General features: G+C 37.9%; 2 protein-coding genes across 4 annotated transcripts in view; one reads left to right on the top strand and one right to left on the bottom strand.

Moving 5' to 3' along the window:
- LOC138912460 (inactive dipeptidyl peptidase 10) overlaps positions 1-15,896 on the bottom strand; it is a 591,726-nt gene that overhangs the window by 299,838 nt on the left and 275,992 nt on the right. The window lies entirely within an intron of this gene.
- Positions 8,074-9,669, top strand: LOC138912495 (uncharacterized). The gene is made up of 5 exons (XM_070213467.1): positions 8,074-8,254; positions 8,312-8,516; positions 8,564-8,654; positions 8,712-8,909; positions 9,045-9,669. Exons 1-5 carry the CDS (start codon positions 8,074-8,076, stop codon positions 9,090-9,092), a joined length of 723 nt encoding a protein of 240 aa, XP_070069568.1. The 3' UTR covers positions 9,093-9,669.

Genomic DNA, 15,896 nt, shown 5'->3' on the forward strand with positions numbered 1-15,896 from the left:
AGTCCAAAAGCAAAAGCAATATGACTGCAGACCCCAATTAACTGAATATAAAATTTGTGCAATCAAACGTACCTGAAACCATGACCAACCCTTATCTTGACATTATTGTGAATAATATCTGCGATAATAGCTTTAGTTTTATGTGCGTTTCGTCTTGTGATGTTTTAGATTCGGTTCTTAAAGTAATGTCGAATGCGGTAGGGCTTGATAATATACACCCTAGCTTCATTAAAATAATCCTGCCAAAAATCATTAACAAAATAAATTATGTGTTCAACACTGCCTTTACGACTGCCTGTTTTCCTAATATCTGGAAAATGGCAAAAATTATTCCCGTCCCCAAAGCCAATGATGAATACAGACCGATATCTATTTTGCCATTTCTTTCTAAGGTTTTTGAACAATTAATGGCACAACAGATTAATTTGTTCTTAGGCCAAAATTTATTAATGTGCAATAACCAATCTGGTTTTCGAAAATTTAGAAGCTGTACAACTGCGATATTAGATATAACCGAGAACATCAGACAGAAACTCGACAGTAACCAAAAGATTACATTTTTAACATTATTGGACTTCAGCAAAGCATTTGACACAGTTAACCACGAAATTCTATGTACTAAACTTTTAAAATTCTTCAACTTCCTGGACCCGCTGTTAAACTCATAACATCATACTTGAGTGGCAGAATAGAAGCTGTTTTTACTGAAATTGGACTGAAGCGTGGCGTGCCTCAAGGCTCTGTGTTAGGTCCACTTTTGTTTTCAATGTATGTAAACGATTTACCAACTGTATTGTCCAACTGTAATGTCCACTTGTATGCTAACGACGTTCAAATGTATGTTAGCTGTCCTATAGGAAGAAAATTAGACTGTGTAAATTTATGTAACGTGGAATTGTCAAATGTTAGTAAGTGGGCAACAAGCAATGGTCTGTCGCTTAATCCGTCTAAATGTAAGTGTATCGTTATAAGTAAAAAATCCTCAAGCATCCGTAATCTTCCAAATTTACGTTTTGATAATTCTCCGATCTTCTATGTATAACAGGTGGCTAATCTTGGCATTACAATTAATTCCAATTTGTCATGGAGCGCACATGTTGTCAAATCTGAGGGGAGGTCATATGGTCAACTTAGGCAACTTTATCTGTCGCAACAATTTTTACCAACATCCATAAGACTTATGATAGTAAAATCATTCCTCCTACCAACATTGTGCTACGGAATAGAGATTTTTGGTCATTGTGACAGTGCCTCGCAACACAAGTTAAACATTGCATTTAACAACATAGCTAGATTTGTATCACTATGGACGGCAGTCCATGTAGTGTCGAAGCGCACCAGGAGAGTGTGCGAAGGCGACTACTATTATATAGGCGCAAAATTGAAAATCTGCTGTGATAGTCCGATCATAATGAATGATACACCTATCGAAGGGTATTGCGAAAACTAACTAACAGCCGTGAAAGTGAAAAAGTGAAAATTTCGAAATTTGGAGCTGTTGGGGCCGGTGTGGATAAATGCCCCCTCGCAATGTTTTAGTTGTATTCCTTTTGAAAATACCCGTCGAATGAGGGGTCATATGTTAAAATCCGAAGCTCCGTTCAAAAGTTATAGCCAAAATAAGATTTTCTTCTTCTTCCCAAAATGAAAATTTAATTCAGTTTGTCCAAAACATGTTTTTTACGTTCATCACATCGATATAAAAAACTTTTGTTCTACCACTTTTGGAAAAACTCGCTAGTTTAGCGGGAAAACAGCTATAAATAGCTAAAATTCGGAAAGCCGTAACTTCTATACTACTTGTGCTGCATCTCGTTTGAAAGGTATTTTTAAATGCTATAAACGCTCTCTATATGCAATTTGTGTAAATGAAATAGTTAAAAAGATATGAACAAAATAATTTTTTTTTTAACTTTCTTTTTAGTTTTTTTTTAATTTTCTCAAAAGCGGCTCTAACGATTTTTCTTATTAAAATTGAAAATTATGCATTGCTTTATCTTTGGTACTTATTTTAAATTTAAAAAATTCCTAATTTTTATTCTATAAACCGAGGAAAGATTTTATCAGAATTTTTTCCCTTGATATCCGTAAAACCAAAAATATTTTGTCCTTTGAAAACTACTTAAAAAAACATGTGTCTTTTTTAAATCTTTTTAAAATTATTATGGATTGTTTGCATAAAAAACAGATGGACAAAACAGAAACAAACAGATTTTTCGACACAAATCCTTACACTAATTTCATTCAAAACATTAGTATTTTGTCCAAAACATATTATTTAAATATATATATATATAGAATGTCATACTGCGTTGAGCATGTAATTAAATTTCCAATCCATTGCCATTAAAGCCTAGAAACATTATTTGAAAAAAATGTTCTCAAAGAAAAAAATAGATAGGATACGAATTTGATTAAATTTACATGTTAACAAGAGGGAACGTTATAGTCGGGTGCCCCGACTATCAGATACCCGTTACTCAGGTAAAGGGAGTGCGAGGGAGATGGAGATAGAGATAGAAAACGTTGATCACGCATAACTTTTTAACGAATGGTCCGATTTGAAAAATTTCTTCTACATTTCGATAGGTATTGATAAACACAATAAAACTGCATTTTTACTTTTCCAAAATATTAAAATTTTTAAAATCGTATATAAGCGATGGTGGGCGTTAGAGGGGGCGTGGCACCATTTTGAAACAAACTTGCGCTGCGTAGGAATTCCTAGAATCTGCATGCAAAATGCCAATCTTCTAGCTTCTATAGTTTCCGAGATCTCAGCGTTCATACGGACAGACGGACAGACAGACAGACAGACAGACGGACAGACGGACAGACGGACATGGCTCGATCGACTCGGCTAGTGATCCTGATCAAGAATATATATACTTTATGGGGTCGGAAACGCTTCCTTCTACCTGTTACATACTTTTGCACGAATCTAGTATACCCTTTTACTCTACGAGTAACGGGTATAAAAATATTAAACTCTTTTTCAATTTCGGAGAGTTTTGACTATTGCTGTCTCGCTCTTACTCAGATAAATTTATGCATTTTTTTGTATGAATTAAGAGTGCAAAAATATGAATTTCAAAGCAGTACTTTATCGAAAACAAAGCAAAAAACTGCCAAAATATGGATTTCTGAGAGTTTTGACTATTGCTGTCCCGCTCTTACCCAGATAAATTTATGCATTTTTTTGTATGAATTAAGAGTGCAAAAATATGATTTTCAAAGCAGTACTTTATCGAAAACAAAGCAAAAAACTGCCAAAATATGGATTATCACGACGCGTTAAGTTTTTAATTCAATTCAAAATCGATTAGCGTTTAACTCTGAAAAAAAACTTGTATTCTTAAAAAAATTGCTAAAAGTTTTACATAGCTCTCCAACAACCAATATAATAATTTTGATTAAGGCCTAGTACTCACTTCAATCGAAAAGCCTACGAAATGAAAATCTCCATACAAAATTTTGAACACGAAATTTTCCGCCTGTCATTTTTGTATAGAAATTTTCGTTTCGTTGGCTTTTTGATTGAAGTGAGTACTAGGCCTAAAACTTAAAAAATTTGAGGGAATATTTTTAATTAAAGTTCGCCTTGAAATGTTACAACCGCTTCAAAATGTGATGGGATGTTTATCCTTCGACAATTAAAAAAAAAATTAATGTCTCCAATTCTTATTTTAAAAAAATGAATGCCAGAGATAGGATAATTTTAGGCTTATTTTTATTTCATCGGTCCCTTAAAACAAATCCTGTTGATATTGGCCTTGCTACCTCGTTATACATTTTCTATTTCTATTTTTTGTTTTTTAAAGATGCAATTTTTAAACTATTTAAACCAAGTTATGTTTACTCTTTGTAAAGATTTTAGTTCTTGATAATTAATTAGTTACCTAAGAATGTGGCAAAGCTAATTTTATGCACATGGGTAAGTACAAACCAAATACTTTTGGCGAATTTGCTACCGGGGTGTTTTTTGGAAGGTATCCACAACTATTATAAGGGAAACAAATATGTTCTGCTTTATGTATTTGACTAATTTAAGAAATGACATCAAGAAAGGCAATTCCAAATTACTGCATTTTACCATTGATATTTTGTTTCAGTATTTTTGTTTTCACATTAATTTTTCACCTTGATTAGAATTATATTAATAAATAGGGAAGGCAGGTGGGCGGGGAAGCCGTGAATCAAATTGTTTAAGCATTTGAATTTGTTTAAACAATATGAGCACGTGTAATAAAGAGCAAGAGAATCAATTGGTTTGAATATTTAATGTTATTTTAATATTATCAATGCGATTTGAATTTTAGTTCACAAAAATCGGTTACAAAATGTCTTATGTAAGTATGTTGTGGAAATGTAAATGAAATATTCTTTTAGCAAAAGGATATCAGTATTATCTTGAATTTGAATTTGAGCGAATATCAATTCCTTAGTCAGCTGCAATGCACACACACAAACGTACACACGCATATACATATGTATCTAATGGCTGTGTGTGTAAAATACGCATTTTTTTGATATATTTATTTTGTGCGTGTGTGTGTACATAGCAGAGCAAATCATTGTTTGTTTTTGTTTTTTACAAATCCAAAGTTTGTCGATAACTCAACATTTGAAAAGGACATACATATGTACATACATACATGCGCCAGCAGAACATACATACAAACATATGGGGACGCGTGACGTCACATCAGGTTAGCCAAATTTGAAAATATTGGGGACTTGGTTAAGGATGCTGAATCTCCATTTTAACAACATTTATAACAGAGAAATGGCAAAAGAAAGAATTAACAAAAAAACAAATCGAATTTTGGGGCACTTTGGGCACTTTAAATAGACTTTCTAATATTTTCTCATTCGGCACGCTGCAATAGAAAATGCCTGTAAAGGGAAAACGGCTGGAATAGTTTGCTAGGGCGGGCCGAATGAGAAAATATTAGAAAGTCTATTTAATGACGAGTGTAATAATTTTTCGTCACAAATGTTGATATCACAACTTTTGTATGTTGAAGGTGCGATCGTCACTAGTTTTTTACCTCGTTAAGAGGTGTTTTTATTTGATTTAATATTAAACGAGGGGAACACATCACGTCACTTGCTAATAGTATATACGGCTTTAATTTTAAATCATGGAGTAATGCCAGAAATCTCATTCTTTTACATAAAATCATAAAAAACAAAGAACCCAGTTACTTATATGAAAAATTGAAATTTGGTACCTCGAAGAGAACCCCAAACATTATTACTATTAAACATAAGCTGGCATCTTCGGATCGCCAATTTTTTATTCATTCCATTCGATTGTGGAAGGAAATGCCACAACGTCTTAAAATAATTGAAAGCACATCGCAATTTAGGAACAATTATTAAAATTAACATTAAAATTAAAATAAAATACCAAAATTAATTAAAATAAATTTTCAACGGTTTTGTAATATGTCAGCTATAATTGTTAATTGTATTAAATGTTAGATATAAGTGTAAAACTTAAGTAGGGACCTACATATTCTTCATTTTCATTTTACTTCATTTTGTTTTGTGACTAGTGCATTAATTCCTTGTAGCACTAGGAAGTAAGAAAGAAATAAATAAATAAATAAACAGATTTGGAAAAAAAAATTGCAACAGGATTTGACCGAAAAAAAAATATTTTTTTAGTTAGAATTTTTTAAGTTTTTAAAAAGTACACTCTCATTGAAAATCTGTATCTGTATAATGTAATTTATTAAACATTTTTATACCCTTGCAGAGAGTATTATAATTTCAGTCAGATGTTTGCAACGCAGTGAAGGAGACGTTTCCGACCACATAAAGTATATATATTTTTGATCAGCATCAATAGCCATGTCCGTCTGTCCGTCTTTCCGTCTGTCAGTCTGTCCGTCTGTCCGTTTCTATGCTAACTAGTCCCTCAGTTTTAAAGCTATCGCGATGAAACTTACCCAAAAGTCTTCTTTCTATTGCAGGTAGTACATGTGTCGGAACGGATCGGACCACTATATCTTATGGCTCCCATAGGAAAAATCAAAAAATAATAGAAAAACTATTGTAACTTTGTGTGTGAGTACATATTCCATAAGAGGTTATATGAAATGAATGCTGTTCATTTCGTTTGTTGTCAAAATGATTGTGGTTCCAAAAAATATCTGCAGCTCGAAAAAATAAAAACAATGCAACAAAGAGGATTCAATCGTAAACACCATGCGCACTGACTGGTTCTAGGATTCCATGGACCCCTCCATTCACAAAGGGGTCCCCCTAATAGCCCATCGGTGAAAATAAGGCTTATAAAGAAGAAAATGAAGAAAACCACCTGAGGTTACAAACAGGAGATTTTCTGAAGTTAGCCAATGAACTGAGCAGCAAAATAAATATATTGTAAAATTAGAATTTGTCTTCGATTTTTTCATTGCCAGGATGGTTTTATAGGCAAAGGTTCTGTCATAGCACAGACCATGGGAATATAATTTGTTTCTGATCATCTTACAATAAACCATTCGTAAACCAATATATGAATGCAGCTATGTAGTATTTTTTGTAATTATTAGGACTTTAAAACCGCTAGTGCGTACGATTAATAAAAATAAAGAATTATTGAGATCCAATAATGCACTCAGAATAGATTCAAATAAAAGCTATCATCCATTGTAAAAGCAGACACAATATTTTTAATTTGCAAATTACATTTTTTTAAATGTTGTTAGATATTGCAACCTTTTTTGGACATATTTTAACAGAATAATAACAGGAAATGTAAATTTTAACACAACAACATTGTCAGACCAAGCTAGCTTTTTAAAATTATTTCACCGAAATAACAACAGACTATGTTAACGGGCTTGAAACATATGACATTCCATTTGAAAAATTCCTACTGAGGTGTAAAGAGGCCTTAGATACCGGAAGCCCCGTGAGTTGTATAAGTAAAGAAGTTATTCCGCAAGCTGCTAATTATGAAACCTAAAAGTTAAGTGAAAAATTAATTATTTTAAATCGAGAAAAAGGGCCATGAATTCGGTACTGGTTAAAAGTTTATTTTAAACCGTTCGCGTATCCAAGAAAAATGAGTGAAAAGTATAATTTAATTTTTAAAATCTTTAGAAAAATTTTTGAAAATTTAGATTACAGCCAACGCATCCCGTCCGGAGATCGATCTTCAACGTCCTACCTTTATATTATTATACACTTTATATTATTGTTCGGTCAAACTGCGTTTTTCCCTGTATATTTTTATCTGTATGAATCTGTATGAATTCCAGAGTCTGTGCACTCTGTTATCTAGTATGTTAACTCAACTATGTTAACTCAACTGAAGCTGTCAATAAACTAGTACGAAAAAGAGAGCGAACCGGAGAACATCTTTACTAGCAAGTCTACCAATTTTCACACTGGCCAGATCCTAGTTTCATGACGTCACAAAAACGCTTGTGGATGCAACATTTTGGCGCCCAACGTGGGGCACGTGTGTTAGTTAAATTGTTTAAATAAAATAATAATTACTATTTAAACGTGAAAAAACCTTGCCCTTAACGTTCACTCCGACTTTCACTTTCGATTCTCGATCTTTCTGTGCACCGGTGAGCCGCTTGCCCTTACATTTGTCGCCCACACATTTGTCGCTTTCGTAAATTAACGGCAAGACGTCGTCGCGCTACACCGTCGCAGAAGTTTTCTGTCGTTTCGCACGCATCAGCTTTAAGGCCTCTTTACAGTTCAGATGGAATGTGACATGGAATCGAATTTTTCATACAAATTTCAAAATCTGAGATGGAATAGATTCCATTTTCCATTTTATTTTTCATTTCGAGTTTACACTTCTAATGGAATTTTGTCAGAATTCTTAGAAAAGCCTCATATGTTTAACATAGATTAAAACAATTTTGAATAGAAGCCCTTGTAAAATTTAACATTTGTTCGACAGTAACAGAAATTCGATCTGTTAATATCATTACATTTGACTCGATTGGAATATGTGAGTGGGTACATATTCCATGAGAGTACATATGAAATTTATGGTGTTCATTCCCTTTCCTGTCAAAGTGTTTATGAGTTTGAAAAATGTCGGGAGCAAGAAAAAAGAAAAAGAGGAATCAAAGCATCAGCCGCGAGGAAACCATTCAACTGATAGAAGAAGTAAAATCACGCCCGGAGATATGGGACTTAACCAACAAGAACCATAGCAATAATAATGCTGTTAGAAGTGCTTGGGCAGCCGTTAGTGCTGCCACCAACAAAGAAGGTGAGGAATTTTTATATCAATAAAAATTGGATGTGATCATTAAACATTACTTTGCAGTCAACGAGGTCAAGTCAACCTGGCTTTTACTTCGTGATAGCCTTCGCTATCACACGAAGAAGAAAGCAACACAGATTCTAAAAAGTGGTAGCGCTGGTGGCTCAAAGAGTATAAACCTAGTCGAATCCGAAAAGACGGGCCCCGAGATAGACTGGGAGATGGCAGAGCATATGTCATTTCTGCAGGGGCTGTCTCACAAAAGAAAGTAAGTTACACAAACTGAAACCATTGTTATTAATATTATTTTTTCAGGACATTTGCTTCTGTGCACGCCCCATCCACTTCAGAAAAACGTGGTTGTGATAGCCCGGAAGAGGACACTGAGGAGGCTTCGTATGATTATGTAAGCTTCATAAAATTCCTATTTATTCTTTATTGATTGTGATCGGACAAATCGCAGAGACCAAAGAAGAAGAAAAACAGTGACCCAATAGGAACCGAAATTGGAGAACTGCTCAAGTCAGCGAAGGACCTCATATCGGTGGTTCAGACCAAGCAAGACAACAAGACAACTGGATCCCTGAAAAATGTCGAAATGTTTTCTTTTTGGGACAAGATGATGGAGGACTTTTCCGAGGAGGCCCTACAACAAGTGCAGGTGAAGGTGACGGCAGCAATAGCTGAAATTGAAAAGATCGTGCTGCCAAAAATAAAAAAAATAATAAAAATTAAAATTGTGTCTTCTTTATTTTATATGTGGAACGTTTCTCATTCATTGGTTTCTTGGACAAAGGCTGCCCTGTTCTGCCATGGTACGGCGCCTGCGTTTGAATTTATATGAGCACATAACTGGTTTCTAATCATCTTGCCATAATCATTTGGCCTGCCAATATATGGCTGCAGCGATGTTAAATTGTTGTGTTCAATTGATTGTTCCTCAAAACCGCCTATGTAATCAACTGTGGCATTTCTTATTAAAAAATTATGAAGTAAGCAGCATGCCGTAGTAACCTTTTGTGCTGTCTTTGGTTGACAAATAAGAGTTCGTTGCATGCATATCCACCTCCAGCTTAGTATGCCAAAAGCGTTCTCTATGCATCTACGAGCACGGCTCAAGCGATAGTTGAAGATGCGCTCCGAGTTTCCAAGATTTGTTCCGCTATAAGGCTTCATAATTCTCTTGCAAAGTGGAAATGCATCGTCACCTATTAAAAAGTACGGAATTCGATTTCCATTAATGATGCGGTCATTTGGAAATTCAAGTCTGTCGCCGAGAATATCTCTTCCAAATTGTGATGACGAAAATACATTTACATCACCTTCGCTGCCATACGCTCCTACGTTAATGTAGGTAAATGCATATTTAGCATCACAAATGGCCATAAGAACTATGGAATGAAATCCTTTATAATTATGAAAGGCACTACTACTGCTTGCTGGGGCCCGGACAGCAATATGTTTGCCATCGACGGCCCCTATACAGTTTGGAAAATTCCACTCGCTTTCGAAGTTGGTAGCGTAATTAAGCATACGATTTTTTTCCCAGGCCGGGATTTCGCCGATCAACTCTATCGCAATAGCGTCACTAACAGCAATGACAATACCACTCATACTGGCCTTGCTAATGCGATATGTTGATGTTACATGTCTTTGGATATCTCCAGATGCAAAATATTCCATCACGATTGCGAATTTGGTTAGAGGTGGTATCGCGTCAACTCGAGTTTCCCGTAGTGGCTGCAAATGCTTCTCAATTTTCGAAAAAATATTCATAAAATTTTCATAAGACATTCGGAAATTTTCCAAGAACACTGGTGGGTTATTGATCATATCGACAAAGTCCTTAGCGAATCTGCCTTTTGTGTTTCGATCCTTAAGATAGGGATTGACCCAGCACTTGCGTTTGCTTCTTTGGTTTTTTTCACGTTTTTTTTTCAACAACGCCGCGATAGCCAGATTATTAATTGCAAGTTGCAGTAATAGTACACTAAAATGAAGACAGTAGTGTATAAGTTGCCATCGAGATTATTGCGCTCATAATGTATCTAAATACGTACCACTCATCATCCATTCTAAAAGAATACAAATCGTTTTTTCCGTTTAAATTTGATAGAACGAATTTGGCAGGGCAAGTACGTTTCAGAATGATAACAGGAAATGTAAACAGACATGAAATAAGAAAAATTCCATTTCAAAAATTCCTACTGAGGTGTAAAGAGGCCTTTAACCTCAAAAAGTTGACTGCACTGAAAAAATCATGGTACCGAATCCAAGCCCTCTTGACGAGGCCAAGCGTCAAAGAGCAAATGTTAAAAGAAACATTTCGCGAATTAAATCGATAGTTGATGATCATGTTGAGGAGGAGTTGCTCAACCGCTCTGCCGCTGAACTCCAATGTCGTCTGGGAATTTTGGAGTCCTACTTTAGACAGGCACTAACCATTCAATCCAAAATTGAAACGTTGCATTCAACCGACAACGGGCGCGTTGACGTCGAGGATACGTACATTACAACTAAATTGGCTATCAAACAACTCCTCGGCGAAGATCTAAGCAGCACAATGTTGGAGTCCAGTACCACAGCACCACCGCAATCTAAACTTCCACGACTGCCGCTGCCCACTTTTGATGGTACTCACAGGGAGTACAAAAACTTCCTCACGTCGTTTACACAGCTCACTTCTCGCGAGAATTTGTCAACCATCGAAAAGTTTAACCATCTTTTCAACTGTCTGAGGGGCCCAGCACTGGAAGCAGTAAAGGCGTTCCCAGTCACTAGTGAGAACTTTCCAAAGGTCCTGGATAAGTTAAAGGCTCGATATGACAAGCCAGCGCTAATATTTATGGAAACAATAACATCAATCTTAAAATTGCAGCCTGTAAGCTCGTCAAATGCACATCAATTACGCAGCCTCATCGATAATGCATCCGCCTTGTTCAGCTCACTGTCGTCGCTTGGCTCGGATGGACAAATTTCGCAGTCAATGCTAATTAGCTTGATCTTGGACAAGTGCGATCAGCAAACTCGGAACAAATGGAACGAACCGCTAGACTACTCGTCGTTGCCATCCTGAACTTGAACTTGAACGGCATATCCTCGAATCAAACTCGGAAGGCTTTCCAGTCGAAGCAAAATTGGTCTGCATCTAACAACGCTCATAATTCTTCATTTGCCCTCACCAAGGCCATGTGTATTTTGAGCTCCAGCAGCGGACACAGACTCCTGGCATGCGACCAGTTTCGGAAATTGGATTCACAGCAACGTCTAGAAGTGGTAAAAAAGAATGGCCTGTGCGTCAACTGCCTTGGCAAAGGCCAAAAAGTGTCAAATTGCCCGTCGAAAAATCGCTGCCGAAGCTGCCATCAGCCGCATCATACGCTACTGCACCACCACAGCTCTCTGCAGGCTGAGTCTTCACAACCATCGACTAGTTCGTCTCAACCGATCTCAGCTACGTATGCTTATTCGCAACCACAGCCTGGCGGAGCAGTTGCCTATTCTCAACCACATTTCAGCGGAGCACCAACCTTTGATAGTTCGCTGACGTATCCTATCGGAGCTGCAACCCATGCTCACGCGCAATCTGATGCAAAGGAAGGATCACAGGTTATTTTAGCCACAGCAATGGTGCTAGTTCAGGACTCACTTGGCTCCTACCGACTCGGGAGAGCACTTCTTGACTCGTGCTCCCAGGTCAATTTCATGACCGCGGGACAAGCATAGCATTCAAATTCGAAGCATTGGCGACTCGCATACACACATAAAGCATCGCACATCAACGACAATAAAGTCTCGACTTTCGCCCTTTGAATTATCTCTCGACCTCTGTATAACGCCTACTATCGCACCTGGAATCTTCCGCCCAATATGCCGTTAGCGGATGATCAATTTCATCTTTCCCGGAGCGTTGACATGCTGCTAGGCGCAGAGGCATTCTTCGATATTCTCGCAGTGGGCCAAGTCAAGCTCGGATCCCATTTGCCGATGCCATTTCGGATGGGTAGTCGCAGGAAGCCATCGTTCAAATCAATCAAGGGAGTCCTATGCATATCTAGCTCAAAGCCTATCCGCCATCGACACAAAGTAAACGCGTCTGTGGGAGGTGGAAACAATTGCAATATCAGCTAAGCGACTCAAGCCCGAACACAAATTGTGTAAGGAGCACTTTAAGCAGACAGCGCGTTTAGAGGAAAATGGAAGGATCGTTGTGAAGTTGCCATTTATGGACTCCCCCAATCAGCTCGGTAGCTCCTTTGATATAGCTCGTCGAAGGTTCCTCAGCGTCGAACGGCGACTTCTCCGTTCACCGGAAACCTACACCCAATATAGGATGTTCATGAACGAGTACGAACAAATGGGCCACATGTCGCTCGTAACAAATCCTGACTTATCGGTCCCGCACTACTACATCCCTCATCATTGTGTGATGAAGCCAACGAGTGAGTCCACAAAATTACAAATGGTCTTCGATGCGTCATGTAAAACGTCGAATCAAGTCTCATTGAATGATATGTTACTGTGCGGCCCAACTAAACAAGATGATCTGTTTCTGCTTCTGCTATGTTTTCGACTAGTAAGCTAAGCCCCAACCGCCGACATAGCGAAAATGTACAGGCAAGTAAATGTTGACATAAACATTCTCTGGCGAGACTTTCCAGGTGAACAACTACGTACATACCAGCTTAACACGGTTACATACGGAACGGCTTCCGCTCCATACCTCGCTGTACGAAGTCTACATCATTTAGCAGATCTTCATGGCGCCGAATATCCCATTGGTGCTACGGCTATAAGGACTTAATTTTACGTCGACGATTTACTAACCGGAGCAGATGACCTACCGACTTTGCGAGTCGTGAAGGATCAAGTCACCAAAATACTAGAATGCGATCAGTTTCCGCTCACTAAATGGCACTCAAACCACGTGGAATTGGTCGAGAGTCACATCAACAAGGATCTCAACCAGAGCTCGTAAATAACTGTTAACACTTATTTCTGAAACTGTCTTGTTACTCACAAAACAGAAAAAATCTAAAATTTTCTGTCAGTCTCGGACAGAAAACAGTTATTTTTTCTTTTAAAGTGTTTTCTGTTGACTGATTTCGGCTGACACAAACTTTATTTCTGTCTCTTAATAACAGAAAAAAAGGGAGACTTTTGCTTTCACCTCACAGAATAAGTGTTTTTAAATGATCAAAACCTATAACTGTCTCAGAATAAGCGTCTTTTTGGATTGTGTGCTTATTTCTAACTTAAAAATTTTAAGTCTTTTCCATATATGTAGTTATATAAATACACTTTTTATGCGTGATATGGTTTTAGCGTATATATGTAAACTTCGTATTGCCGAATAATAATTTATTTTGTAAAAATTTGTTCCTGAGTGTATATGAAAATTTGATGTTTGACCAATTTATCGAATAAACTTTATTCGGCGTTTAACTTCACAACTAAAAGCGAATTTATGTTTTGCGCACTAAGAGAGCTTCGTTTGTCATTTAATACATAATGCAGTGCGGAAAATGCCCTTTCCACAGTAACCTGTGTGGCTGGTGTAGCCAGCACTACCCGGGCAAGAGCATTTAAATACGGCGATTGCATCTTCAGGTCATCATAATAATATATTGGAGTTCAATGGTAAACGTCTGAAAGTCATGTCAAAACTCTACACACTCTACACTCTCTGGAAAACAGAAACACATTTGAAACAAAACAAACTGTTTTCTGTTGAGCAAAGACAGAAAAAACTGAAAACAGAAATTAAACTGTTTCGTTCTGACAATTTTCCCAATGTGTCACTAAATAAGTGTTATTTGTCGAACATATTGAAAGTGTCGACAGTTATTTACGAGCTCTGATCTCAACCCAATCACAGACGGCGTGACCAGTGCACTGGGAGTACAGTGGGATCAGACGTCAGACACATTACTATTTGCATTCACCACCAAAAACGTGCCCACAACAACCAGAAAGCGTACAATACTCTCTGTCGCGTCCGCTCTATACGAACCACTTGGATTGCTGTCGCCGCTTATTATCGTCGCCAAGATCATTCTACAGGAACTTTGGCTCGCAAAACTGAATTGGGATGAATCCGTACCGCAACACTTGCATATCGCTTGGACAAAATGTCGGCAGTCCTTCAAAAGTTGTTCAACTCTTTCAGTTCCTCGCTATTGCATAAAGGCTCAGTACCAATCAATTCAGCTGCACGGATTTTCTGACGCTTCAATTGCATATGGCTACTCCATTTACCTGCGTACCGAATGCCTCGATGGAACCATCGCTGTCCGATTCCTCACAGCTAAATCCAAAGTGGATCCGGTGAAACGAAAGTCTCTTCCGAAATTGGAACTGTGCGGAGCGCATTTACTGGCGCAGTTGTATGCAAGGTTTCACCCACTACTTCTGGACAAGCCGCATACAGCGTACTTTTGGACTGACTCCCAAATTGATTTACATTGGCTACAGGAACATTCTGTTACACTATCGACGTTCGTGGGAAATCGAGTATCCGAAATCCAAGTTTCAACTTTGAATGGAGAGTTGAGATATGTACCAACATCGTTCTACCCAACTGACATTGTGTCCAGAGGAGCAACTACGCCTGAGCTCCAAGCCTCAATATGGTTTTCTGGTCCCTCGTTTCTATTGCAACATATGTCAAACTGGCCCACGTCTCCCAGTCACAAGAATCTTGACATGGAACTAGTCAATTTGCAGAAGCGAAAAAGCACATTCAAAGCCATTGTGAGTTCTAACCATCTTCTTGAAAAATTGGAAACAATAAGTTCATGGCATGGATGTTCCGTCTTAATCAAGAAGGACAAACGGGCGGGTAGATTGACACCAAAAAAACTACGACACGCATCCGATTGCATGATATGGAATCTCCAACAACAAGCCGATGGAATTTAAACTTTTGCAAAAATCTCGACCGCTAAACGGACAGTTAAAGTACCTAAATCCATTCATCGAATTATCGTCAAGGTTCCAGCTTATCAGAGTCGATGGCAGGCTCGAAAACGCCAATATCCCTGAAAGTGAGAAACATCCGGTCCTTTTGCCCAAAAAGTCGCACATTTCATGTACGGCATCTTCATATTCGCCACTTTCACGCTGGACCAAAGGCGTTGGTGGCGCTCACTCGATCCTGCGTTTCTTGTGTTCGCTACAAGCCGAAACTGCAAGAGCAATTAATGGGATCATTACCTGTTGAGCGACTGCTGCCGCAACAACCCTTTTCCAAGCGTGGTATAGATTTTTGCGGTCCAATCAATACTTATCTTCGCATACGTGGAAAGGGTCCTGTTAAGTCCTACCTAGCAGTCTTCGTCTGCATGGCATCAAAGGCTGTACTAATAGAAGTTGTGTCAGAATTATCGACGAGCGCATTTCTCGCTGCTCTCAAACGAATGATTGCTCGACGCGCATTGCCATCAGACATCTACTGTGACAATGCTACCAACTTTACAGGCGCTGCTAATCATCTTCACGAACTGAAGAAATTTATGTTCGACCGAGCCACGCAAGATGCAATTAATTCATTTGGTTCCTCTGACTTTATTTACTTTCATTTTATTCCTCCTAAGGCACCACATTTCGGCCGCCTTTGGGAAGCGGCGGTGAAAAGCGCGAAGGGATT

Source organism: Drosophila takahashii, chromosome 2R, assembly GCF_030179915.1.
Source record: "Drosophila takahashii strain IR98-3 E-12201 chromosome 2R, DtakHiC1v2, whole genome shotgun sequence".
NCBI classification, from domain to species: Eukaryota; Metazoa; Arthropoda; class Insecta; order Diptera; family Drosophilidae; genus Drosophila; species Drosophila takahashii.